The sequence below is a fragment of the Parus major genome, chromosome 18 (genome assembly GCF_001522545.3).
Source record: "Parus major isolate Abel chromosome 18, Parus_major1.1, whole genome shotgun sequence".
In the NCBI taxonomy this organism is placed as follows: Eukaryota; Metazoa; Chordata; class Aves; order Passeriformes; family Paridae; genus Parus; species Parus major.
Genome location: NC_031786.1, coordinates 9,707,396 through 9,733,186, shown reverse-complemented (window position 1 = coordinate 9,733,186; position 25,791 = coordinate 9,707,396). Strand labels below are relative to the sequence as shown.

The following is a 25,791-nucleotide window of genomic DNA, read 5'->3' as shown; positions in this document are numbered from 1 at the left end:
ATGACCCATACAAAATAAGGACAGTACACTGTGATTTTCCTTACCTGTAGTATTTCCTGGTATTTTGGTATTTAACCACTTGTTAATGTTCTAGTACCTCTACTTTGGCCTAAACCAGTAAATAATATGTTTATATTTTTTGCCACCATGTGAGTTCTAGAGTTCTTGGGGACCTGTCAGGAGACTCATCCAGCACCCACAGTCTGTAACACCCATGATGTGCTGAGCAGGTGGGGTTCTGTGTCACCAACAGAGCAAGAAGCAGCTCAATGGGCCAGGAACGGAGCTAAAACACTTCACCTCCAGGTCACTGGTTCAGGTCTGTGCCACACAAGTTCAGCCAGCCACTGGCTATTCCCTCCTCCTGTGCCCTCACCATACAAAGCTCTGCAATCCCCTGAGAGGCTGAAGGCTGAGCAGAGTGAATGTTTCTGTCCAAGTGACAGCACTGTGGGAAATGGAAATGTCACTACCCTGACCTCCATGGAAGGTGATGGATGCCAAAGCCACTGTGGTGAGACCTAAGAACATTAGTTCAGCCTCTCACTGAGACATAACCCACACTGAAAAGGTCACCTCTGGTGAGGAACCAAAAGCTTTTCTCCACATTGTATCCTCCTTCTGTGCCCACTCCATGTCTGTCTGCAAAAAGCCTCTGTCCTGGTCACCTTAGAGTTGTCCCAGCCCTGCCCTGCATTCCCCTTGCACCTGTCACAGCCAACCCCACAGCATCCACCTCAAAGTCCACAGCTTCTCCTGAAAGCATCTCCTCCCACCTCTGACATTCCTCCTCTGCTGTCACTTCTCCAGCACTGGAAGCCATGTGAAATATACACTGTAGGGTGGAGGTGATTTTAATGGCACTCCAGAAAAACATTGGAACCAAACGCTCCTCTCCTCAAACATGAGCAAGAAAGGGCTGGCAGAGGACCCAGAGCACAGACAGTGCGTCAGCTACAGGGCAGAGGACAGCTTGAGAAGCCAGCGTGGACACTACAGCAAACACTGCTTCAGGGAGTGAAAGGAATGCCATGATACAAGACTGGGAGCTCTCATAAAACAGCGCTGGAGACTGGCAAAGTCAAGAGAAAGGGAGAGCTCAGAGGAGAGCATGCAGCACAGCACACAGACAGGGTCAGCCCAGGCTGGACAAGGTTTGTGCCAGGGAGCCTGCTGCAGCTCAGCACTCCTCCCAGTTCAGCAGCAGAACAGGAGGGTGAGGAAAGCCAACAGCAGTCCCTACCCAAATAGCTCATGATCCATGATACAACCTGCTACCTCAACCCAAGGCACAGGGCAAAGCACTGCAGCTCCCACAGACACTCCCCAAGAACATGGGAATGGCAGGGAAGGAAGACACAAGGTGAGGCAGCTGCTTAAGGCAGCATTTCAGACAGGGATGGACAGGAGCTGACTTCAGGCCTTACAGATCTCAGCCCTGTCACCTTCCTGCAGTCACTGATAAGTGGCCCCACAGCCAAACAAGCCACAAATGGAAAAAGGGGGATTTGTAGTAGAAACTTATGGAGTCTCCTTTTTAACAATTCCTTGTTGCCCTCCAATTTAAACTTTATCAAATCATCTAGGAGAAAATTTTCCAGCCCTTTTTAGTCAAACACAGGTTAGGACAAAGCCTCCCAACATAAGGGAGAAGAGCTCTGAAGCCATGCTTTGAGTAGCATCAACAGCAAAAGCACAGTCTGTGCTGTGGATTGTGCCACTCTGAAACCTAAAACCAGGCAGATTCCAGAAACTTGACCCAAAACAGAAGAGATATCATCCAGCCCAATGTGCACACAGAAAGATTCAGGTGCAGTGTGAAGTGACCAGTTGAAAAAAAATCTAAAAAAAAAGAAGGAAAAAAAAATAAATCTGTAAACACCAAACTGAAACTCAACTCCTTGAGCTGTGAGACAATCCAGAACTGTCCTGAGTGGCTCACCAGTGTCCTCAGCAGAAAGCTCAGCACAGCAGTGCCTGGCAGTGCCATGGGAGAATTGGTCCTTCTATGGGATAGCAGGGATTTGGGACAACAAACCAGTAGCAAAAGAGGGTTTGCCCAGTCACTGCTGAGGATGGGAATATCTATCTCCCCATGTGAAACACATTTACTGCTGACTGAAGTAGATCACAACTAGTTTCCCACCTCCTGTCATGAGGCTCTAACTTTCACCGTTCCTTTTCAGTTCTACCTCATCCACTCCCTCCCCAGCTACCCTACCAGCAGGACTGGGAACACTGGTTTCCCCAACTCTCAGCCAGCAGACCTAAACAAATGACTGAAACAGAAAATTCTGAGTGTGTCACTCAGTTGTGGGAAGAAGTACAATGATGGTTTAGCAATAATAAAACCCCAAGACTTCTCTTTGGAAGTCATATGGACATGGGAAAGACAGAAATGTGCCCCTGGCAGGAGCTAAATATACAAATGTATCATTCTGATGGGCCTTTATGGGCTATCAGGCATCCAGGAAAGGATGGAAGGATCATGGTGGTATAAACAAATGTTAAATTTCTGCTCTCAGGGGCATTTGATACTTAGCAACCTCCTTCAGCTGTGAGACTGCCATGGAGAAACCAGAGAAAGTCAGACAGGAACTTCTGGTTTGAAGCTGTGGGTGAGAGAACAAGTGCTGACTACCAAAACAATGTACAAGAGACTCTGTGCTTGGAACAAGAAACAGCTCCAGGGCTTACTGGCTTCCCCAGAAGAACAGGGGTCTTTTATGGGCCCATGGGCTTGACACCTCTGATTACCCAACTGATCTTGAAAATGCCTCTGATTTCCTTAGGACAAGTTTAGAGAACAATTAGAGCACATCAAAACTAGTATTAAACTAAAGAGAAAACAGGAAACCAGCAACAATGGCTGAGGACACTGACTGGAACTGGAGGATGGACTAGGCAATACTGCACTGGGACTAAGTCAGCTGGGCTGAGGATATTGGAAGACACAAAAAATTCTGGCCTGCAGCTGAAAATCACTTTATTTTGAGGTGGGGGAATCTGAACACTGTGGACAAAACCACCCTCTCCCCCAGCTGGGTTACTCCCCTCCACTCGTGTCTCAGTGATTTCTTTCTCAGCCAGATGAACTGGTTGAAACAAAACTGGGAGAAGCTGCTGATGGTGAACCCCAGATGTCCAAGGTGTTCCCTGCTGCAGGGCAAAGAGGTGAGGAGCAGGTGAAGATCTCCTGCCTGAGCCTGAGGCTCAGGCATCACTGCCAGGAACACCAGATGCTCAGGACACCACTGCTGTGTTTAGGCTCCTAACCTGCACAGGAGCCACCCAACATATCAAAGGTTGACTATGTAAAATATGTTCTTATTTATTTTATGAACTTTTCAAACAAGCAGCTTTCCCAGCCTTCCAGAGGCACTGTGAAGTACCTGGCTAATAAAACCCACACCATGTACAGTATTTCAGTACAAAGCAGAGCATCCTGCTCCAACTGGAAGAATCCTTCCCAGCTCTCATTCCAATTAGGGTTATTTTTTTGATTCCTATTCCAGGGACCATTTAAAGCATCTTTTAGGGTGAACTGTTACCAGGGCCAGAAGGAAACCTCAGGACAGAAATTACACCCCTCCATCAGCTGGGTGAGTTTCCCAAGAAAACATTTAATCCAAATAAATGGGGTTTCTCTGTGTGCCTCTAATTTGTGGTACCCTCACAGAACAAGAGGCAGAGTCCCTGGAGCAGCTGGGACAACACCATGTGGTGATGCTGGGGGACAAATACAAAAAGGGCTGGAGAATTGCACATATTGTGGAGCCTCTCAGACAAAACCAGGACAGCACTGGAGCAGATCTGAGGAGGAACCAGGGCGCTCTGCACAGTGGGAAGCCCAGGACAATGGTCACAATTCAATTACAGACTGCCACAGACTGGGAAAAACTGCACTAAAACAAGAAACCAGAAGTAAAATCAAAGGATAGTGGGTAGAACTGCAAGCCTGACCAGGCAAGATCACAAAGAGCTGGTGCAGCAGACACACACCAGGCAGGAGAAGAGATTTCTCCCAGGAAAATGAAGAGCCAGGAAGAGAAACCTGACAAGGTGAGGATTCAGCATACAAACTGGTCCTGCATTTATTGGTTTGCATAGCCAGATCTGACACTAGACAAAACTAGGCTGCTCTCTTTCCCCCCGGAAAAGTCTTGATCTCATATGCCAAAAAATCCTTAAGAAAATGAAAAGGGTATTTTCAGTGACAGGAAGACTGTGATGGCAGTTGAACCAGAGTAAAAAGGTGCAACTCCAGGAAGATCTGAAAGGAAACAACCTGAAGAATGAAAAGATTGCTTTTTATTTGGAAATTTGGAAGACTAGGAAAACATAATGCAACATTTTCTAGGGGCAAAAATGAGAAAGGTTTGAACATAAATCCTCTTGAGCTGGATCCCTCTTTCCTTCATGGACTCCCCCTCCTCCTGATAGCTCTAGGAAACAACTCTCTGTGGCAGAAAGCATAAGGGGTGCACAAACAACTGCAGGTTGTCCCTGCTCCTGCAGCTCACACCAGCCTTCAGCCTATTCTGTCCCAAAGAGGGACAGAATGTCTTTGTCATTGAAAGAATATTCACAGAGAATGACCAAGGCTGAAGGAGAGGGAGGAGCAGGACTGGGGACAAGAGCTGATCATCCCACCATGCATCACCAGCTGAAACTTTGCTGCAGTGGTTTTAGCCAGTGACACAACGAGGCTCATTTCAGGCTCATTTTCCTCCTTTGCTACTGTCTCTGGAGCACAGATGAAAAGCCTTCTGACTCACCCAGGGCCCTGGCAGCCCTGCCCATGCCAGTAGATTCATTAAAGGTGCCAGGATTACATCTGCCAGGACCCATGGGCTGACAGACCAAAATGAGTTACAGGGAAAAATGAAAGAAAACAGTGTCTCCACCTGCAGATCCCAAGTTATTTTGGTGATATTTCAGCCCTCAGGAATTGTTTTCCTTCAGTGGTAAGAAAAACTGGATGTGCAGCAAAAAACAGCTGTGCTGGGAGAGTCCTGGGGGCACAGGAGCCTATGTGCCATGTGGCACTGATGCCACACACACCAAACAGGAAAGCTTAGGAAGCTTCAAGGAACTGTTCCTTGGGTAGAGGCAGGACAGGCTACAAAAAGCAAGAGAAAGGAGCTGGGAATAGGATTTGAAGACATGCTCTGGCAGCCACACCCTTTGAGGGGAGCAGAATGAGTGACCAGAGGTGCCCAGCTGGCCTGGCACAGCAGGAGCTGCCTTCGGTCAGAGAAGACTCCAGCAAGGGGAAACGAGCAATGTTTCAAGCTGCACACTTGCAGAACAAGGAGGATTTGAATCTCCCTGTGGTAGAATGTGGTGACAAGCCTGATCATGCTACCAGCAGGACACAGCCCATCCAGAAGTGGGGTAGGGATTTCCTGACCGTGCTGGGAATTTGCAGCAACATTAGTGGAAATCTGGGGAGTGGTGGAAAAGGATGGAGGAGCAGATGGGACAGGCCCCTGGACCAATTTTCTCTGCATCTAGTGAGCAGTACAGAACAGTCAACTTTTGGCTTACTACTTCCATAAAGCTGTTTCCTTGTGCTGGTCCCTCCAAGGATGCTTGGCCTGCTGCACTGGTAATGCTCTTGGGGAAGCACAGGAGGGACAGCAGCTCAAAAAATACCCAGACACTGGCTCCACAATCCAGCTGTGAGGAGATCCTGTCACCTGCCCCCAGCATGGGGCCACACCACAGAGCTGCAGGTGCCATGGAGATCATAGCCAAGACCTCACTGAACTGACACATTTTCACAAAACACAATTCCTCTTCTCAAACTTCTTACAGAAGAGCTTTATGCTGAAGGAGAACACACAGCTGAAGGCAACAGTTCCACAAGACCACAAAGCTTGAGAGAGAGCAGGAGGGGGACAGTCCCCAGCATGGGCAGGTTAAGATAGAGGAAGAGCAGAAGATTAATGCACAATCATGGCTGCCCCAGGAAGCTGAGAAAGGATAATCTGAGGAGTGTGGGATGGACTAGCCACTAGCCCAAGCTTAGCCCCATCCTGAAACCTCATCTCAAAGAACTGCACCATCCAGTCTGGGGAATTGCTGCTGCTGCTGCCTTGGAGGCCTCACTGACTGTTCCACCCACAGGCCTTCCTTCGCTCAATTTTGTGTTTTCTCCCCACTGAGACAAACAGAACAGCTGCTTACCACTACTGTTTTGGAAATGATGCTGTTGCCCAAACCCTCCAACCTTTCCTCCCCAGCAGGCCCAGCCATGTCCACCCAAAAGAAACAGGGTCAGAGAAAAGAAGGTGGCACCAGTTCAGCCCACAGCTTTAACATTTCACAGTTTAGTCATTGGAAACAAATTGGATTTAATTTTTAAAAGTAAGCCCTAAGCCCAGAACACAACTCATCCTTTGGGAAAGCCAGCTCAACATGCTGCACCATGCCATCTGCAGCTGTGTGCTCCAAGGACACAGAACTGGAGCCTTCTGCCTCCCACATGGCTGTACCTGCACCACGAGCCCTAGGTGACCAGGCTCACCTAGGGTGCTGAAAAGTCCTCGTGCAAACAGTGTGGGACAAGAGAACCCCCGTGCCAGCAGGCACATCTTCTCCCTGACACAAGCTACTCCCTTCTCTGCACGGCTGTAGCCACTGCAGAGCTCCAGGAAAGAGCTGCTCAGCTCTGGGGGTGTGCCCCCTTCACACTCTTAGCAAAACTACAGGTACCCAGGCCACACACCTGAGTCTGAGAAGATGGAGGTGTCCAGGAATCATTTAACTACACCAACTTTTTTCAACCTGTCACCTGCAAACTACACTTGTGAGTTCTATCAAAGGTAGACTGAAAGAAACCGGCCTTTAGCTACAGGCAACCTCTAGTACCACTGTAGACTCTAAGGGATTCAAACCCAGCCTGAAACAGCACTGCATGGTCATCAAAAACACTCAAGAGACCTAAGCAGTGATCCCAGCACTGTGAGGAAGTCAGCAGTTACTGGAGAAGATCAAAGGATGGGGGTTACTCCAGTAACCTGACACACTAGAGACAGGTAGGAATCACAATCAGAGCAGCTGGAGCTGGGCCTGAGCTGTGTCTGCCTGGCATGTGAGGCCAGCAGGGGCAAATCTTTCCAGACTGGATCAGGGAACGTTCTGAAGAAGACAGAGTTGGAAAAGACAGCAACACAGACTCCTGCATAACTCACTTTGCTTTTTCCTGGGAGCCATGAGAGCACCTACAGTTGATACCATTGACAGAGTTAAGAGACAGATGTCATTAGCAACCTGCAGTGAGCAAAGGAAAGGACCAGAGAGACAGAGAACAGCTGCTGCCCACCTCCATGGACAAGCAGCTCCTCTAAGATGCCCAGTGAGCAGCACTGCTGTGGCAAGACAGATAATTATTGCTCAGCTGGGAGAGGAGGCTGTTCCTGGTTCTAAGGTGAGTATTTGGGTAGCATAAAGTAGAAAATGGACAGTCAAGAAACCTGCTGTACTTTCCACCTCCAGGACAGTCTGACATGGTAAGCACAAAGCAGACAATCCATCATACATCAGCAAGAGCACAACATTCCCTAGAAGACATCCACTCCATTCCAGCTCCTCCTGGTGAGGCCACACCATGGCACATGCTGGCATTAATAGCTAATTTCAAGCCATTACTTTATTTCACAAAAGACACTAAGAAGCTATGAGATGTCAAGTAGTGCCTACCACCAGCCTAGGCTGTACCTGAACCAGTGACCCAGAGGTGAAAGGCCCGTGCCCCATCATCAGTCTCCAGAGATGTGTGATCCCCTCACAACAGCAGGTTCCTGATAGACATTTTGAAAAGGGCACAGCAATTATGAGAACTTCACAAACCACCTGAAAACATGCCCATTATACACTGTATTTTCAGCAAACAGCAGCCTTTACACCAGAAATAAATAGAACAGAGCAATTAGATGGGTGCTAGATGGAAGAACCTTAATTCTCCATCACACTGCATCCCAATGGACTGAAGTACAAATGTAAGGATGGGCATCACCTACTTTAACTGCCATAATTTGCCCACTTGGTTTGTGGACCATTTTGTTGACAGAACCATAAGCGCCTCGTCCAATTTCTCCAAGGTCTTTCAAGTCCTCTGCTGTAAAATCCCAATGTTGCTCAGGGGAAATCTTCAATTTTCCTGATGATTCAATGCTGTGTGTTCTCAGTCTCTCTCTGTCAAAAATATTGGGAAGCAATTTTTCCACATTTTAAATAGTCTTTAAATGTCTCTTTTCAGCACTTGATTAAACATTAGAAGAGAGGGGTTCACAAAGCTACAGCAACAATCTGACTCCACGAAGGATTTTGGTTGGGGTGGGGGTGGAGGGGTGAGGGAAAATGTTAAATCAAAAATGACATACACTTGCCCACAGCTTCAATTAAGAATAAGTTTCTCCAGCTGCAGCATAAAATTCAATACGTCTCATAGAGTCATTCTAAGCACTCATTTACACAGTTCTTTCTACTTTGCACGAAATATATCAGGCTGAGAGCAGGATCTGGTAACATGCAGCACCAAGAGCCTGAAGAGCACTCCCAGCCCCATCTCCCCAAACCTCCTGCTGCTCTACACCACCACATCCCAGCACCTGCCTCCCTCCCAGCTGGGATTCTATCAATACAGGCAAAGCTCTTCTGGGTGAACCAGTGAGACTTTAGGAAAAGTTTGCCCTTAATGGAAAACTGCAATTAAAAGAAAGAAAATAACACCAAACCCCCAAAATGCAATACATTTTGATAATCATTTAATTTATCCAAAACTGAAAAAAGAGCCAAGAATTTATAAAAACCAAGACAAGTTCTTTGTGACACATGATAAAAATAAAATCTGCCTGTTGAGGTGTGTCTTCACCAAGCACTTAATTTAACTTTCTCAGGCAAACCCTGCCCCTACTGAATCCACCAGGATTTGTCCAGGTAAGGAGCAGATGAATGTCCAGAATTTGTGTACAGAAGAGTTCAAAGGTGCCCCCCAATGGCTCATTCACATGCAACAATGCTACCACTGAATTAGCAGGAAATGCACAAGTATTTGCAACACTTTTCATCTTAAAATGCCATGCAAAATTTCAGTTTTTCATTAGTTATTTAGCTGATTCACACTTCTTGAGTCATGAAGTAAGCCAAAGCCCACATTTTCCACTTTCAAGATGCATTAAGAGCAATGCAGACAATTCCCACTGCAGGGCACACTGATCCCACATGGATATTAAAGCACACAAGTACTTGTGACCACCCTGTGTACAGGAGAGATCTATCAAACTCACTGGATATTTGATCCAGCCTCCACTTGCCTGTCCAGGGTCTGGCCCAATGAGCAGAACACACATGGAGGATTTGACCAAACACATGGAGTTTATTGAGTTTATCAGCCAAGGAATAAACAGGTCACGGCTGATTCCACGCTGATAAATCCCATCTTGGTCACCAGCAGCTGCAAACACCACCCAGCTGGGGACCCAACCATGAGGGGTTTTATTGGGATCCCAGGTTTTGAGAGGGCAAAAGGCCAATTGACTGGAGCAGCTACAGTTCAAATGGCTTCCTCTGCTGCACTTTGGGTTAGCACTGCTGATTTGGAGCAGCTGCATGTCCTGAACCCTTGACCCATTTGATGGAAGCATTTGGGAGCAGCTCCTCTCCCCACTGCTGGGCTGTGTCTGCCATGGTGTTTCCTGCTCTCTAACCTGCCCAGCTCAAGATTTAGAGCTGCTGTTCCCTACAGTGCTCCTACACTGTGCTTAGGAATGATTTGGGAAACCACCTGCTAGAGCTACAACACAGCCCAGGTGGGATGGATGCCATCTCACAGCTTGTGTGCATAACAAACCCTGCATTCAGAGGGGTTCTCCATGGAAATTGCTTACTATAAAGCAAGGAATGAAAAAGGCAGCTAAATGACAAAAAAGAAAAGAACAGAGGAAAAAAGGAATGAGAAAAAAAAAATGAAAAGAAACATAACCTCCACATGTGCCAAGTGTCTCACAGACAGCTTCTGTTGGGAGCTTCTGAACTGGTTTCTGTCTAACTGCTCCACCATCCTGTTTTGTCAGTGCCATAAAAATAGTTCTTGTTTTGAGGGAGGAAGGGAGGTGAGAAGCACCATGCCAAGGAAGCACAGACAAATGGGCATTTCCTGCCTCACCTCCTGCCAGCTGGTGGGCATGAAGGAGCATGATCTTTGAGAGCTAAATCCTCTTCAAAAAAGCAGAGGAAAAACAGCAGAGAAGTGAAATGTTGAGTTCTCACTGACTGAGCTCCTTTTTCAGCTCTTATTTGAAAATAACATTTCACATCAAAGTTCTCATGGAATGAAAAAGATTTACACATTGAGGTAATTTATTCAAATAAGCAATTAAACCCTTCACCTCTCCTTCCCTCCGCTTTTCAGACTAGGAAATTTTGCTTTTCTGACCCTACACCAGAAGAGAAAGCAAATTGGAATTCATTATTTCCCTGTCACACAAGCAGCCTGTGTGTCCCCAGCTGTGGTGTGAAAGCGGATCTGGGCCATTGTTCCACAGCTGCAGGATGGAGCTGGGGAATATCCCCTCCTCCCCAGGCTGCACCGAGGGCTCTGCAGCTCTCCAGGGCTTTGGATCAAGACAGGCCATTACCATCCACCCCCAGACCTTCCCCTCTTGGAGCTTGGCTTCATTTCCATTATGTATTTATGATGCCATCTGCCTTGTCTCGCAACCACAGCTCCTGCTCAGCTCTTCCCAAATACCCAGGGAAATGGTCACATAACCAAATTACCAGTTTGACAGAGTGACAGATACTTGAATAGAGGTTTTGCTCATTTAGCTGATAAGCCATATGCAAGCAGTGCAGTTTTCCCTTAAGCAGCATGGCCCACCTCAAGAGTCGTAACTGGAATGCAAGAATTGCTTTGAATGTCAAAAAAACTCTGCTTCCTATCAGGAATTTTTCAGTGTAAATCGAAATGCAAATCTAGAACACAGACTCTCAGCACTGATCTAAACTGGGAAGTTTTTGATGTAAATCTGAGTGAGGCAATAAATCCAAATTGCCAGTGCAGGACATCTATCTGTATGTTTGTACTGCTGCAGGTGTATGAGGACACAGATCCATAGGGTGGACATGCCTCCAAATGGAGGCAAAAAAGGCTGCCTAAACCCTAAACTACATCCTGGTGCTCTGGATACTACTAGCCTGCTTCAGAGAATAGCAAGACAACCACACAGCCCAGGGTCTAGTGAAGGTAAAAGCAGCTAGTGCCCAGTCCCTGGAATCAGTGCACATCAGAGTCTGCACTAAAGTCAGCAGATATGTGCCTTCTCTTACCACTTCATTTTTAAGCTGTACAATCCAACCTTCAACCTTCTCTAAGGCTGGGAATTTTGGGCAAAATTGGACATACATTCTCCAAATGCCCAGGACGTCTAAGATGGACTTGTGGGGCTTCGTATATGATTTAAAATGATAATATAAATAGCTGAACTGGGCTAGATATTCTTTGAATGCTTAAAAGTAGCCTTTCCCAAAGCACCTTAGAGTGACTACAGCTCCTGCCAACTCATCCAGGGCTTGAGCTTCCAACTCCCCATCTCGCTTTTGAAAACTTTTGAAAAGCAAAGAAGAAAGGGGCTGAGGAGGTGGCTGCGATCCTCGTGTTTGAAAGGCACCAATGTGTCGGTCTCACTGCAGATGGTTACTATGCTTGTCACAGCAGTTATTGCAGGGATTAGGAGCACCAAGCAAGACAACAACTCCCCCAAACAGTTGTCCTTTGTCAGAGCTGTGTCCAGCTTGGCAGGAGGCGGGCGGGTGCTGGCGCCAGGCACCGCCGTGCCCGGCATGGCCACGAGGCTGCTCGCCACAAGCTGCACAGCTGGACACATCTGTGATGGCCAGAGGACCTCAAAACCTCCTGTGGAGACCCACAGAGACCTTGGGAAACTCCCAGACAGGCTGTGCAAGTTCCCTGAGCCCTACTGTTAATAAACAGCTGCAGGGAGGCCACAACTTTTAAAAACAAGCATTTCCTTGGCATGAAAAAGGAGGACTGTTGAAAGAAGCAGAGAAAAGTTGGTGGGTTTTTAAGCAAAATTGAAAGTCTCCAGACATGAAGCAAGGCCAAAAAGATGCTGTAGGTAGCTACCTATCTCCTGTGTGTCACTTTGCTGAGAGCTCTGCAGGACTCAAAGAAGCCCCAAAGTTGACATACTCGATGGTACAGCTGACATGAATAAAATCTGCAGAAGCAAAAAGATCCAAGCGAACCAGCTGTGCTTCCCAAGCCTGCCTGGTGCTGGATTCTGCTCAGAAGTCTCTCATTAAAGATCCTATTTTCACTAGGGTTAATCAGAATATACTCTAATTCTCCATAGTTTTGGTAAAAAGGCTGACATTTTGAAAACGGATTTGTGGTCCATCAGCCAAAGCTAAAATATAAATCCTAACAAAAAAGCTTCCAGGCAAACTGCAGGGTTCAAATGACACTGTGCAACTTCAGAGCACAAACACGGTTCAGGACTGTGGCTGACACATTCCTACCAAGACTTTCAGACAGCCTGGAGAGGTTTTAGAGAGCTTTATTTCTTCTATATCAAAGTCTGTGTCATTTCTAAAATCATTTTCAGACCCTGCAGGCCAGCACTAATACTGTATCAACCCTAGTTTGAATTTCACTAGCAAATGCCTCCAGAAGAAATGTTCCAATTTTTTACCTAAAGGGTGGAAATGTTGATGATGTAACAAAGTTTTCTGGATTCTCAAAAGAAGAAATTTTTGTTTTTCATAAACAAACAGCATCCTTGCAAGAGGGGAAGAACTAATTTGGGTTTGCTCTGATCCATGTAAGCTGTCCTGAGGCTTCATTATATTCAGGAACAGATTCCCAGACATGAAGAAGAGATAGAGAAAATGTGGCAAAGGAAGGAAATAGTTTTGCACCTGTGACCTACCCAGACTAAAGCAAAGCATATTTGCTCCCTTTCCTTGTGACCAAGAGACTGAAATTCTCCCTAGCACTGCTCTGGCTTTTTAGGCTCCTCCAGAATGTTAAAATAAAGATAATAACCAAAAGTGGAAGATGGCACAACCCCTCCACAGCCCACATGTCTCAGCCCAGCACGTGCTAAAGGCTGCTACGAGTCTCCTTGGCTTCAACGGGACTTAGCTGAGGCATTTAAAATGTCAATATTTTGTATTAAGCTCCCCTGGTAAAATACTGAGTTACAATGGATTTTAATTAACCTTGCTCTTACATGGAAGAAACCTGTCCACCCATCGTGGTGAAGACTGAGCTGAATTTAACTGAGCACAGTGATGTCAAACTCATTTTGACTCAGCCACGAGCCAAACTGCAGCACGTTCACTGAACCCACAATTGCTGGGATTTCAAAGTTTAAACTGGATTCAAGAACTTCAGGATAATACTGGAAAACTCTGAGGTAATTAATTTAAACAACCCTTCTGAGAATGCTGATTCTTTTTATTCCTTCTCCTGGGTCACTGGCAGCTCCCTGAGAGAGAACAGCAAACACAGACACGAGCACAGCCGTAATAATCAACAAAATAATCTCAATACAGACCATAAATTGCAAAATCATTATTACACAGCAATCACCCAATGGAATGACACTATTTCTAAGACAATTTCATTACTTTAAGAGATGCCATTTTTGCAGAATGGAGAAGATTTGACAATGGCTAACAGACAGGAAAGCTTACTGTAGCCTGCTGGAAAGTTTCTGGATGAGGTCCGCTTCTCTCCTTTTGAAACTGAACGGGACAATGTGATTACTACCCAGGGTTGCTTGTGTGTCACTTCAGGCAGGAAAGGTTGTGGAAATGACAGGAAAACATGGTGCTGTTATCACATGACACAATAACGTACAACACAATACTCAGCTAGTCACACTGCCCACTGAGCACTCAGCAGCACAAATCTCAGCCACACCTTTTTCTTCCAATTTCCACCTAAGCAACCTCCCCTCCTTGGGGGCAAAGCAGCACTCAATGATTTGAACTCATTTTTATACATTAAGTCAACATAAACAATTTGTTTTCTTACAGTAATGAGAATTATTATTTCCAACTGCATTACTACAATTAGAAACATGCATTGTTAACTTATTAGCCAAATACCTGTATGTTATTGACATGCTACTTCCCTCCAGGCACATTGACCATCCCTGCTCTGCTTTTCTTGTGCTAAGGCAGATCTTACTAACAACATTTTTTCCCTTAAAAAAAAAAATATATATATATATAAAAAAATCGAGCTTCCATCCTGAATCCACCAATCTAGGACTGGTGGTCTCTCCCAGGTGGGCTTGCCCTTCATCAGATGCCCTCTCCCAAATAAGTCTGAATGAATTGAACAACTACATCCTTATTCCCTCCAGTGCCCTACAACTGACAGGAGTTAATCACCACTCTGCACTATGAGACTTCCCTAGGAACAAAAATTGTATTCTGGATCTCAGATCCTTCAAGCTGTGCAGCTCTACAAAGTTTTCTCGACATGAGGACCTGTCATCTCAGAGCACTTGGAGGAGCTTGTGTGACATGGGCTTCTTCCAAGCACTGTGTGGAGAGCAAGCCCTGGATCCTTGCACCCCTGACCACTGCAGCCATGGCCAGCAAAGGAACCAGGGGCTCTGATCAGCTCCTTGTGGGAACCACCTTAGAGGGGCAGGTAATGAGAACTGCTGATTCAACTGTAAGAAATGGTTTCATTTCAAATACTCTAAAGAAGTGTTTTTTCTAATTTAAACTTCTGTAGGACGAAAAATTACAACCCAAATCTGGAAAAGTCCAAATTCTATTTTGGGATTTTAAAAAAATACAACCGAAAAATATCCTGCAAACTTTGGGCTGCATCACAGCCTGAAACAACCTGAAATTCACTGCCGAGAATGCACCTGGTCATGTATTTCTTTCTGTGGCAGACAAGGACAGATGGGAGACACAGAAAGCACCTGACTGCAAGACAGAGACTGCTTATTCAGAGATGCAGCTATTTCAATGTGGTGACCAAAAGAGCTTGTAACAAGACCAAGTAGACAATTTGACTTTTATTTAAAATGTCCCTTCTCTATGACAAAAGATTTGAGCAGATCAGGTGAAGATTCCCAGGCTCCAGTAGTGTGATGACATTTTCCATGCTGGGCTCCTCCATGATGGCTGCTGGAGCACGGTGCTTTCACTCACCCTTCAGAGCCAAGAGCTGGTTTGCTGTAAGCTCTACCAGGATGCTACCAAAAAACTAAGGGTGCTCTAAGGAGCTAAACCAATGCTCCTAGACCACTACCTTTCCCCTTTTTCACTGGTGTGAAATACCCACCCAGAATATGAGAGAGAAAAGAACACAAGCTGGTTATAGCAAAGCTCCTCAGAGAGGACAACCACCTTCACACTGCTGGAGTAAGAAACATCAGGAACAATCACTTCCAGCTGATCCACACTTGTGTCTGCAAAGGCACCACACATGCCTTTTTGCTCACCTGGATTTATTCCAAGCTTATCTTAGGAAGGAAGGAATTAAAACAGGCTTAACAATGAAGACTGTTCAGCGTTGCCATAATCCATTGGAGGCTGGCTTGGCCATTTAGATTTAGGTTGGAGAGCATGAAAAAGTTCTTCTCCCACAGGGTGGTGGGGCACTGCCCAGGCTCCCCTGGGAATGGTCACAGCCCCAAGGCCACCAGAGCTCAAGAAACTTTGGACAACACTCACAAGCAGAGGGCAGTTTTGTAGGGTACAGGGCCAGGAGACTCAATGATCCTTGTGGGTCCTTTCCAGCTCAGTTTATGCTATGATTTTATGATTTGCTCCCTCTTTACTGAAGCTTCCCAAAATGGAAAGGTGTTCGCGGCATGAGGCAAGAACATCCACCTGACACTAAGGATGTCTGTAGTTTTCACAGACACAATACACTGCAAACCCAGATAATTTAAGTTCTTTTCAGAAGCCTGTTCCCCAAACAAGCAGAACAGTAAAATCAGTTCAGTCCCACAGGCCAACCCGACCTCCATCACATCCATCCTGTCCACCACAAGATACTTCCCATGAGCACTCTGTTCAATGGCTGATTTTCCTGTGTGCATCCTGTCCATTCAGACCCAACATCCTCCATTGGCACATGCTGGAAGTCACTCATTTGTGTAAAGAATGAGGATAGAAGATGTTGACAAAGACCCGTGGGGTTGATGCAGTCTCTGAATCTGAAGACTCTTCTCTCTTCATTCTCCATTCCTCAATGTGTACAGGAGATTAAAGCAATAACTGATTCCTTCAGTTTGAACCCACAGAGTAGAAGAGTTGACTCAGTTTTCCATAGCCAGGGGAAAACAAAAGACATTTTACTATGAGGTGGTAAAAAAGTCTGAAGATATAAAGGATGTGCCTGCCCTGCTCTGATGAAATGTGGGATCCCAAGTACACGGAGTAGCAATGAGCAGCGTTTATTCCAAGAGCTGATTTATAGGGGTTTCCTGCAGGAATGTGGTTTTCCATCTGGAGTCAAAAAGTTGGGAGTCCAATCAGATACAAACTGTGGTGGTCCATGCCTGACCATCTCAGATAAACAGTGACACTGCCAGCCCCTCAGGGTCAGAGCCCAGCTCCACCAGCTGCTCAACACAGCAGAGACACACAGGCACTAAACTCAGCCCAATGCATAAGCCATCTTCTACTTTGCTACTTGTAAATAATTATTGAACAAGGTATTAATCCAAAAAAATGGCTAGAGACCAAACCTGTGTGTGCACACAAATATGTTTATACACATGTATTCAGAGATGTTACACAGAACATTCTGCTTCATCCCATTTTCCTCTCCAACCAGCAGCACGTTCCACATAGGAACTCGCACTTGCCCAAGGAAGAGAGGAGAACATGGGTATTGTGGGCTCTCTTCAGCCTGAGGACTCCACCCATGTGCCAGGACAGCAGTCCCCAAGACATACAGGATGTGAGGATGGGACAACTATGGCCTCATTGACTTTGGAGCAAAAAAAGAAAAAAAAAAAACAAGCTCAGAAAGCAGATTCATGGGGCTAGAAGAATGGAACTACAGAAAGCCAAGAGAGCATCCCATGCTCTCAGGTGGTTTAGCAAGATGAGCAAAACCTGGAAAAAAATGTAATGGCAATCAGTTCCATCTGATGGGTTTTCAGAGCCTGCCTTACAAACTGATGAGCTGAGGCACAGCAATGCCCAGTGCTCCCTCCTGGGCAGGACAGCAGCAATGCACTCAGCTCACAGCATCCCTGGGACACTCTGGGATGCAGGAAACACACGGGTGGCTTGGGATCAAAGCTCAAATCCCAAGGACTGCTCACGGCAGGAGGAAGAAAGGGAGAAATTTTAGCAGCTCCTGACTGTCAAGTGGAATTCTGGATCTTGCCTGTGCCTCTTAACCATAAAAAGTTACAGGTGAAAAATCAATCAGAGCATTTGAATGCTCAGAGATGGCATCACATCTCACCTTCTCTACAAAGTATGAAATGCAAGTGTTTGGAACAGCTTACAGAAATTTCCACATAAAATGGTAAAGGGACAAACACACCAGTCTTAAAATACTCTAAGAATACAACAGATCCAGATGCTGTTTATGGAAAATCCAACAGAAATGTAGCTGTGGTCTCCCACTTTGTCACGAGCCCTCCAGAGAAGACTGAGGTATTTTGGAGTGTCCTGGAGTCTTTGAAAGCCTTACAACTGGGTTTCCTAGAGCATGTACACAGCTGTTCTTGCAGGTGGATGCAGCACCTCAAAAGAAAGGGAAGGAAAGCAGGGGAGAAAATTTTGCTTCTGGTAACACAACAGCATGAAGGCAAGAGTTGATACCAACTCAGAACTCTTCAACCTACTTTCCCTGCCTTGAAACAAGCCCTGCAGCAGTTACATCTTGGTGTGAGTTATGCAGCTGTGCCAGGACCAGACGTGTCCCCTGGATGTGTGAAGAGGGCTGCAGGACCTCCTGGGGTCTACTGCACACTGATGGGCCAGCTCTGCTCCTGCCAGACCCAGCAGTACCTCACAACCATCAGGACACAACCAGAGGAATTACATAGACCCAAAATTGTTAAACCACACCAAATCCTCTGTAGCTTCTTTCAAAGAAAGGCAGCACCATCCCTCACCTCATGCACAGCAAGCAGAATGGGGAAAATTCCAATTCTTCATGGCCAGGATGACAGACCTCCCTAAACTGTCTTCCTCAGCAGACTACACAAGGTATTATCAAAGCTCTGACCTTGTATTCAGCTTTATAAACCTGTGCTTTTGGAATCAAACTGACTAAGCAAGGAAAACAGTCACCCCCAGCTCTCCTTCAGGCTCTGGAGCATGACAGGTACCCCCAAAGCAGCAACTTGGTCCTGCACAGGCTGCAAACACTGGGCTTTTGCCATGAGCATGGATGGAGTCAAGGATGGTGCCTCATATGTGTCTCAGGGAAGGACCTGGCCAACCACAGGTCACCTATGGAGCCATGTCACTGGATGAAGGGGAGGCAACACAGCTCACCAAAAGCCAGGCATGAGAAGGGAAGTCTAGAGGAAACTCCTGCCCAAGGGAAACATCCCCAGCTTTGCTCTTCCATCCAGACACTATGTCCCAGCAGGCCACACTGATGGAGATTTCATGTTGAATGAAGTCAAGTTCAGCTTGAAAATGAACATTTCCAGCTCATTGCTCTATCTTTCTCATTCCTACTGACCCAGAATGCTTCACCCCCCTCCACACCATTCAACTCAGTAGAAAAAATATCTAGTAGTCAACTCAAAACCACTACTCTTGACTGACTTAACCCAGATACCACCTTAGTGTCCCTGGAAAAGTGAGGACAACACTATTAAAAATATCTTTACAGGTAACACAGCTCTGCCACTACCCCATCCCACCTTCTTTTCCCAACATGCCATGGAAAACAGCCCTGAGGAGGCAGCCCAAGCATCAGCCATCACATCCTGAAATAGGAACTGCAGGACGTCCATGCCTTGGTGTGTGAGACATCTGTGTCCCAGCTCAGTGGCCAAGGATGGCTGTGTTGCCACGAGGGCCCCAGGGACAGGCACAGAAGCCTCCAGCCTCTCCCACCTTGGATAACCCAACACCTCTGCCACCACAGCTCCTCTTTTTCCCCAGGATCCAGCTGCTGTCCCTGTCTGGGCAGGCCAGACCAGGTCTCAGTGCCTTGGAAGGTGACTTGCCACCATCACCATCCTCTCACCCATCACTGCTCTTCCACCATCGAGGGGACAGACCTTCCCTGAGCCCTGGGTGGGGGTCCTGTTATGCATCTTGACCCCAAGGCTGCAAGGTCCAAATTCCCAAATTCTGCCCCCAAATGAGCAGCTCTGACCATGGCTGTGAGCACAAGAACCAGGACAGCAGCTCCCAACCACACCCAGATGGGACAGGTAACACAGAGCTACCTGTGGATCACAGATCAGAGATCCCTGCTGAACTCTCTGTCACGAGCTTCTGGCCTAACCTCTGCCTCTTCCAAAAGACAACATGTCCCAGCTACCCATCCACAGGATGGGGAATGCAGAGATTTGTGCAACAACTTATAATTGCACAGCTCAATCACTCAGAACCCGTGAAGCACTTGGAACACATGGGAGTCAGGTCAGCACATAACATCAGCTTGGATTTGATTTAGACACCAAGGATGGCTCACAGGTTTCCAAATGTTCTGAGGAGCCCAGGTCCCTGCAATGTGGCAGGAAGGCAGGTGCTCAGCACCCTTGAAAAATCCATGTGAATTAGCTGAATGGAGATACACAAGGTCCAGATTTTGGTTCCAGACACAGAAGGCCTAAAGTCAGAAGCAGAGTGGTGCTGGGATATCAAACCCTTACAGAAAAAAGACAACAATCCTACCAGGGCAATGAAGCTCCAAGAGATGTAGAAGCTGGAGACAGCAAAAAGCTCCTTTGCAGAGAGGATTTGCTCTTAAGAAATACCAAAACTTGAAAAGTTAAAAAAAATAAAAAAAACCAGACCTTAAATCAGCACATTCAATAAAAATCTCACACTGACTCTGGCAGCACCTTCTCTGAAGCAGTGACCTACTCCAAGCCAGAGACACTCAAGTGTGTTACAGACCATGTAATCTCTGTCATTAAAAGATCACTGGTCAAATGAACTTGCAAACTCTTGGAAGAGAAAGGTTAAATACAAAGCAAAATTCATCAATTTGCAAAAAATGAAAAAACTACAGAAGAAACATTGTTGCAGCACTGAACCTACAGTGATGTTTGTATGAAAAGTGAAAGCCTGGTAACCACAGGCTGCCTCAAACACTGAGATGTCTCTGCTGAGGCCTTGGAGGTTGCATTTTACTTGTGATGACTTGAAAATACAAGTGATTACATCCAGATTCTGCAACTTTCAGGAAATGGGACAGATTCAGTCACACAAAAAATTCATATTCTTGGTACCTTTGACTCTGAATTCCACCTCCAAGGCTTCCAGGCAGCACTCCCTGCCACAGGAAGGATCACACAGCAGAAAGGTAGCAGAAATCAGTAATAATAAAGATGTGAAGTGACAAGTACAGATACGAGGAAGAGACAGAGAAATATTTACAGGAAAATTCACATCAGTGGGAGGGAACATGCAAGTTTAGAATATTCCTATTTGGGGTTTAGGTTTTGGGGTTTTTTTTCCGAAAATGGTAGGAACTCTCTCTTTACTTCCTAAACATCTCCACTAGCTACAGGCTATGCAGCTACAGAGCCTGACCCCACATGCCAGAAGGGTATGGGAAAGCCTAAGAGGAGATTAAAAGAGCAACAGACACCTCAGAGAGGCTTTGGAACAACCAGGAAAAAAACAAAAAATCTTTACAGGAATAACAATCTCCAAACTATACAGAAAAAAAAAGGAAGCAGGAGAGTCTGATGTGTGACTGAACCTCCAGCAGCTGTTGAAGACAGTTCAGTAGAACATCCAACACACTCTTGGGGCAGCTCTCTGAAAAGTGTGTGACTCTTCCAGGTGTCATAAGGAGAAGCTCCACGCAGGGCAGCTCTGGAAAGCTTAAGTCCCAATAAATCCACAAGATATAGGGAGATTGTGGAGTTCAACTGGACACCAGATACTTCAAACATCAAGTTTGTACATTAAGAAAGATTAGTTCACTTTGTCACCTGTCCAAGAGAATCTGCAAGGCTCTTGTAATCAGGTTCTCAAGAGGTGGCAACTCAGAGTCAAGAGATTTCTCAGCCAGCAGACAGAACACTCAAGAAGCAGCATGCTGTCAACCAGATGCCAAAAAACATTTCCTGTGCTCGTCCATTTCCTAGCAGGTTGATCTAAATCCTCTAAATCAGCATCCAGGTATCACTGCACAAGAATACAAAGCTTTCCAGAAAACCAAGAGTCTCATCTACAGCCAAATGGTTTCCATCTTGGTTTCAAGAGCAATGGGCAGCACAGCCCAGCCAGAAATCCTGCAATGCACAGCCAGAGTCACACCTCATCACATCACTCGTTAGTGTGATCTGAATCTCCTTTTAGCAAAGGCAACCAGCTGCAAGCAGCTCTGTAAAGCTTCCACATAGATAACGGAGTAATCTAATTTTGTTTGTGACCTAAATCCTACTTGGACACAGGACAGATGAGGTAAAAGGTGGGATGCTTTCCAGTTGGTATAATGGGTTGGAATTTGAAGAGCTCACCCTAACCATGGCTTGTGTCCTCCAGCCTCTGCAACGTCTGCTGCAGGGAAAACAAAGTTAGCAGCTGTTAATCTGGTCTAAGTAGCAAAGTCAGCCTGGGCTAACCTGGCAGGTCTCCACAGCCTCGACTGCTCCCCAGCCTGCACAGTGTGGTAATCACACAGCCTCCCTGACTCTGACCAGGCCTCAGCCATCAGTAAAACTGTTACCCCTTCTCTAGACTGCATCCTTTCAAGAATGAAATATATTCCCCAACTACTGCCTCTAATTCAAGATCTATTCTGCCTTATCCTGTACAGGTCACATGTAAAATTATGTTTACTACTGTGCTGGAAGTCCTAGAGACAGGTAGGAAACATATTACACCTAGATGAAAATCTCTTTGCACTTTGAGAAGATTTGGTGGCAGCAGTTCCAGCTGAACCAAACAAGACACACCACCTCCATCACATGCAGTCACAGAACCAGAGTGGACCTTCCTTCCTAACCCCTGCCTTGCTTTCTGCTGCTCAATACACCATCTCAGGCAGAAGCAACAGGACACCCCTGGATTGGTGGATCCAAACCGCAGAACCCCGAATTTCATGTGAGACATTAACCTCTCTGTATCTTCAGATCCACCCATCTGGACCAACAGGGCCTGTCCAGGGCAATCCCCAGCAGTGTGGAGCCAGTGCTCATTTCAGGAGGACACCCAGGCTGCTCGGCTCCACCAGGCTGAGAAGTGGCTTGGTGAACAGAAACACACTCTGCATCAGGAACACGTCTGGGTGAGGAGGTCTGAAATACCCAGTTCAAATCCAAAGTCTAGAAAAGGTTTCCAGCCTACTGAGGAAAAAGTCATTCCAGCATCTCAGGGAAGAAGGCAGGAGACGGAGATACATCAGCTGCAAGACAAACACTTGACAGAAGCGTGCAATCAGAAGATATCAACGCTGCTTTTGAGGAACAGCATCTGCTACGGACACAAAGGACACAAGGACAATTTGCTGCAACCAAGCTCAGCCAGCCTCAGAGAAACCACAGAGAAAACAACCAAGCTAACAGCATCCATCTCTTTCAAATAGACATGGCCATTAGAGCTTGCAGCCTCCTAAAAAAGCTTTAGCACAGACACATCACCATCACTTCTGGCACCTGAACAGCTATCATATCCAACGCAAACACCTGCAAGCCCTCAGACCTAGTAACACCATTAACCAAACCCTGCCAACAACCGCATCTGCCACAAAGAAAGAGCAGCACCTGTCTTGGACAATGTTGACAATCGCACAAACATGAAACTTAAGATGCCATAGACTAACAACAAAAGCTCTTCTGTGCTAGACAGGAGCCACTGTGACTTCCAGTGAATCCAAGACAGAAATCCACACAGATAAACACAGAAAAGTCAAATCCCTATAGATGGCCGACAGTTAGGGTTGTCATTAGCTGCCACTAAATCCTTTATTTAATTCACTAACAAGGTTAGGGAGATGAAAGAGCCCCAAAAGGGTTTCTGCAGAAAATCTTTACAAAAGTTTGATGACGGGATGAGACACAAAAAGTGAATACCTAAATGTGAGCTCTATAACCATGTGAGCTCTATAACCAATAAGAATACTCTGTTTCAGAGAGGAGAGAGAAAGAAAGAGGAGGACTTGCTGGACAGGTCACTCAAGATTATAAGAATCATCTAAACTATTTTATGAAATTTCTCTATATTATAATTACCATCAATAACTCATCAGAAATGTGTTCCTAACTTGATAAAAGTTTGTTTCAAAATCCCCAGCATAAAGAAGCTCCCAGAACAGAGCCCAGCAGCTATGTCCTGGGGAAGCAGAAGGCACTGAGCTCCAGGAGAGAGGCAGTGACATGCAGAGCCAAGCAGGAGCAGCCTATGACAGGGACAGAGAGCTCAGGCAGCAGGGAGGCTGTAGGTGCAGTTTCTGAGACTTGACACTGACAAAACTCCTGAGACCTTAGAGAAGAAAAATGTGGGACATCTTCTGCATGCTTGCTGCATCTGCCACAGGGACCAGCTGCAGAGCAGCACTGTCCAGCTAGATTGGTGGATCTGAGGATACAAAGCTGATCTTTTTGGTGCTGATGTACCCTGGTATTTACTAGAGTCAGGAACAGCTCTGTGCCACACTTGCTCTCAGACTTTTGACAGGGATATCCTGGGGCTAAACTGGCTAGAAAACTCAGCGAGACCTAGTCTCTGCATAACTCCCCTAACATCTCCCTGTTGCTGAAAAATGATAATCCTCAACCTTCGTTTTTGTGCTGAAAACAATTCTATCAGTTATGGCTTTCACAAGTAACACAGAAACAAGAAATTCTAACAAAAAGTAATAAGCTGAATAAAGAGATAGGAAAACAACAGTGAATCAGTCTAGACATTAATTATAGATGTACCTAGCATTACCAGCTACAATACTCAATTCAATCAATTCTGGAAAGCATTAGCTCCAGTGCAAACCAAGAAGATCCCAATTTAACCTTCTTTTTTAATTCTGGAAAAAAATGACTCAAAGTGAGAGATTTAAACAACCTACAAATAACTGGACTAATCAAATTGCATTTAACTAACACTGGGTGTTGGCTAATTCATTTCAAAGTTGTTCCACTAGTTGTGCCATTGGCTTTATACTCACATGTGTGGATTTTGGAAAGGAACTCCAGAAGTATTTAGAGTAAATCTTGCTGTGGACTTGAAAGGTGGATTTGCAAAATTTAACTTCAGCGCTTTGCGTTTACCTGGGAGACAACGAACATAAAGTAAACTTTTTGTCAGCACAAAATATTGAGAGCATCTGGAAATAAACAGAAAAAAATGGCATATTGTAAGAAAAGGATTTTACATTTTACAACATTAGCAAATCACAGCTTGCGTTAGGACATGGGGATGGTGACACAGAGTCAGGTCTCATACCAAGGTCTTCCCCAGCTCATTCCAAGGCAGTGGCCAAAGCCACAACATCTCCTGTGAACAGCTGGAGCACCTGGATCACCTGCCAGGGCTCCAGCAACCACAGCACCTCCAACCCCAGGGCTGAGCATCCTCCACGTACACCCACGGGGCACAGAGGCCCAAACTGCCACACACAGCCTGGGCACACCACCAGACCTGGGGGGATGGCACTGAGGAGGGAAAGGGCACCTTGGGATGGTTTTTATGTGACACTCCAAGCACAGGAGAACTGTTGGGGTTCCTGACCCTCACTTGCTAGAAGCAAATGGAGATAACCAGGCTCCTTCTGCCAAGCTAGCTGCCAAGCAGAGTGTCTGAGGGGTGACCACGTAAGGGAATGCTCTGCAGTTAACTGAGGAGGCAGTGGGAAACACAAAATAAATAAATAATAGTGTGGGAAGGGTCTTGGTCACTGCACCAGCCACTGGCTCTGTATTTTCCACTAAAGGTGAGATGATCTGCTTAAGCAACAGCAGGATCAGGACTACAAAGGCAGTTTTCCCTCCCACTGGGGTGCAGAGGACTCTGTCTTGTTCCCGTTTGCCCACAGGAAACCTGTACTTCTCCAGACCAAAACAGCTCAAATTAGGCCTGTTCTCCCCCCACCTTCCCAGAAGCCCATGACTGAATCCCACCCCAGCTTCCCACTGCCTCAGTGATGTCTTTGGGTTGGAAAGGTCTTTAAAGATCAGCTCATTCCAACCCCTTCCATGGGCAGGGACACCTCCCAAAAAAGCCCTATCCAACCTAACTTTGAATGATGAGACAATCACAGCTTCTCTGAGCAGCCTGTGCCTCACCACTCCCACTGAAACAACCCATTTCAAGCTGACACTAAGGACACTCAGCCAGCACAGATGCAGAGCATTTTGTACCTCGTGTTTGTCCCTTGAGCAAAGCACACGGCTGAGGGCAGGTCTGCAGCGAGAAGGAACCAGAGGGCCTTGTGTGAGTGCACAACCTGTCACACCACCATGACCGACCTCACACAGCCCTTCTGAATGCTTCCCTGGGGGCATCTCCCTCTCACACAGGGCAAAACCAGAGTTCACCACCGCAAAGGGGCTGGAGGACACGAGGCTTATCCCTGAAAGCCCGCCCTGTTTGTGGGCTCTCCCCAGCTCTGCACAGGTA

The 25,791-nt window shown here is 46.2% G+C and overlaps 1 protein-coding gene across 1 annotated transcript in view; it reads right to left on the bottom strand.

Annotated features, from left to right (window-relative positions):
• The window catches only part of MAP2K4 (mitogen-activated protein kinase kinase 4), a 43,113-nt gene extending 17,834 nt beyond the window's left edge, over nucleotides 1-25,279 (bottom strand). Inside the window, exons 1-4 of the mRNA XM_033518804.1 lie at nucleotides 25,264-25,279; nucleotides 24,341-24,443; nucleotides 13,729-13,824; nucleotides 8,028-8,202 (exon numbers count right to left, since the gene is read on the bottom strand). Of these exons, the coding sequence (XP_033374695.1) occupies nucleotides 8,028-8,202; nucleotides 13,729-13,824; nucleotides 24,341-24,443; nucleotides 25,264-25,279 (390 nt within the window). The remainder of the gene's footprint in view (nucleotides 1-8,027; nucleotides 8,203-13,728; nucleotides 13,825-24,340; nucleotides 24,444-25,263) is intronic.
• Nucleotides 25,280-25,791: the final 512 nt, after the last annotated feature.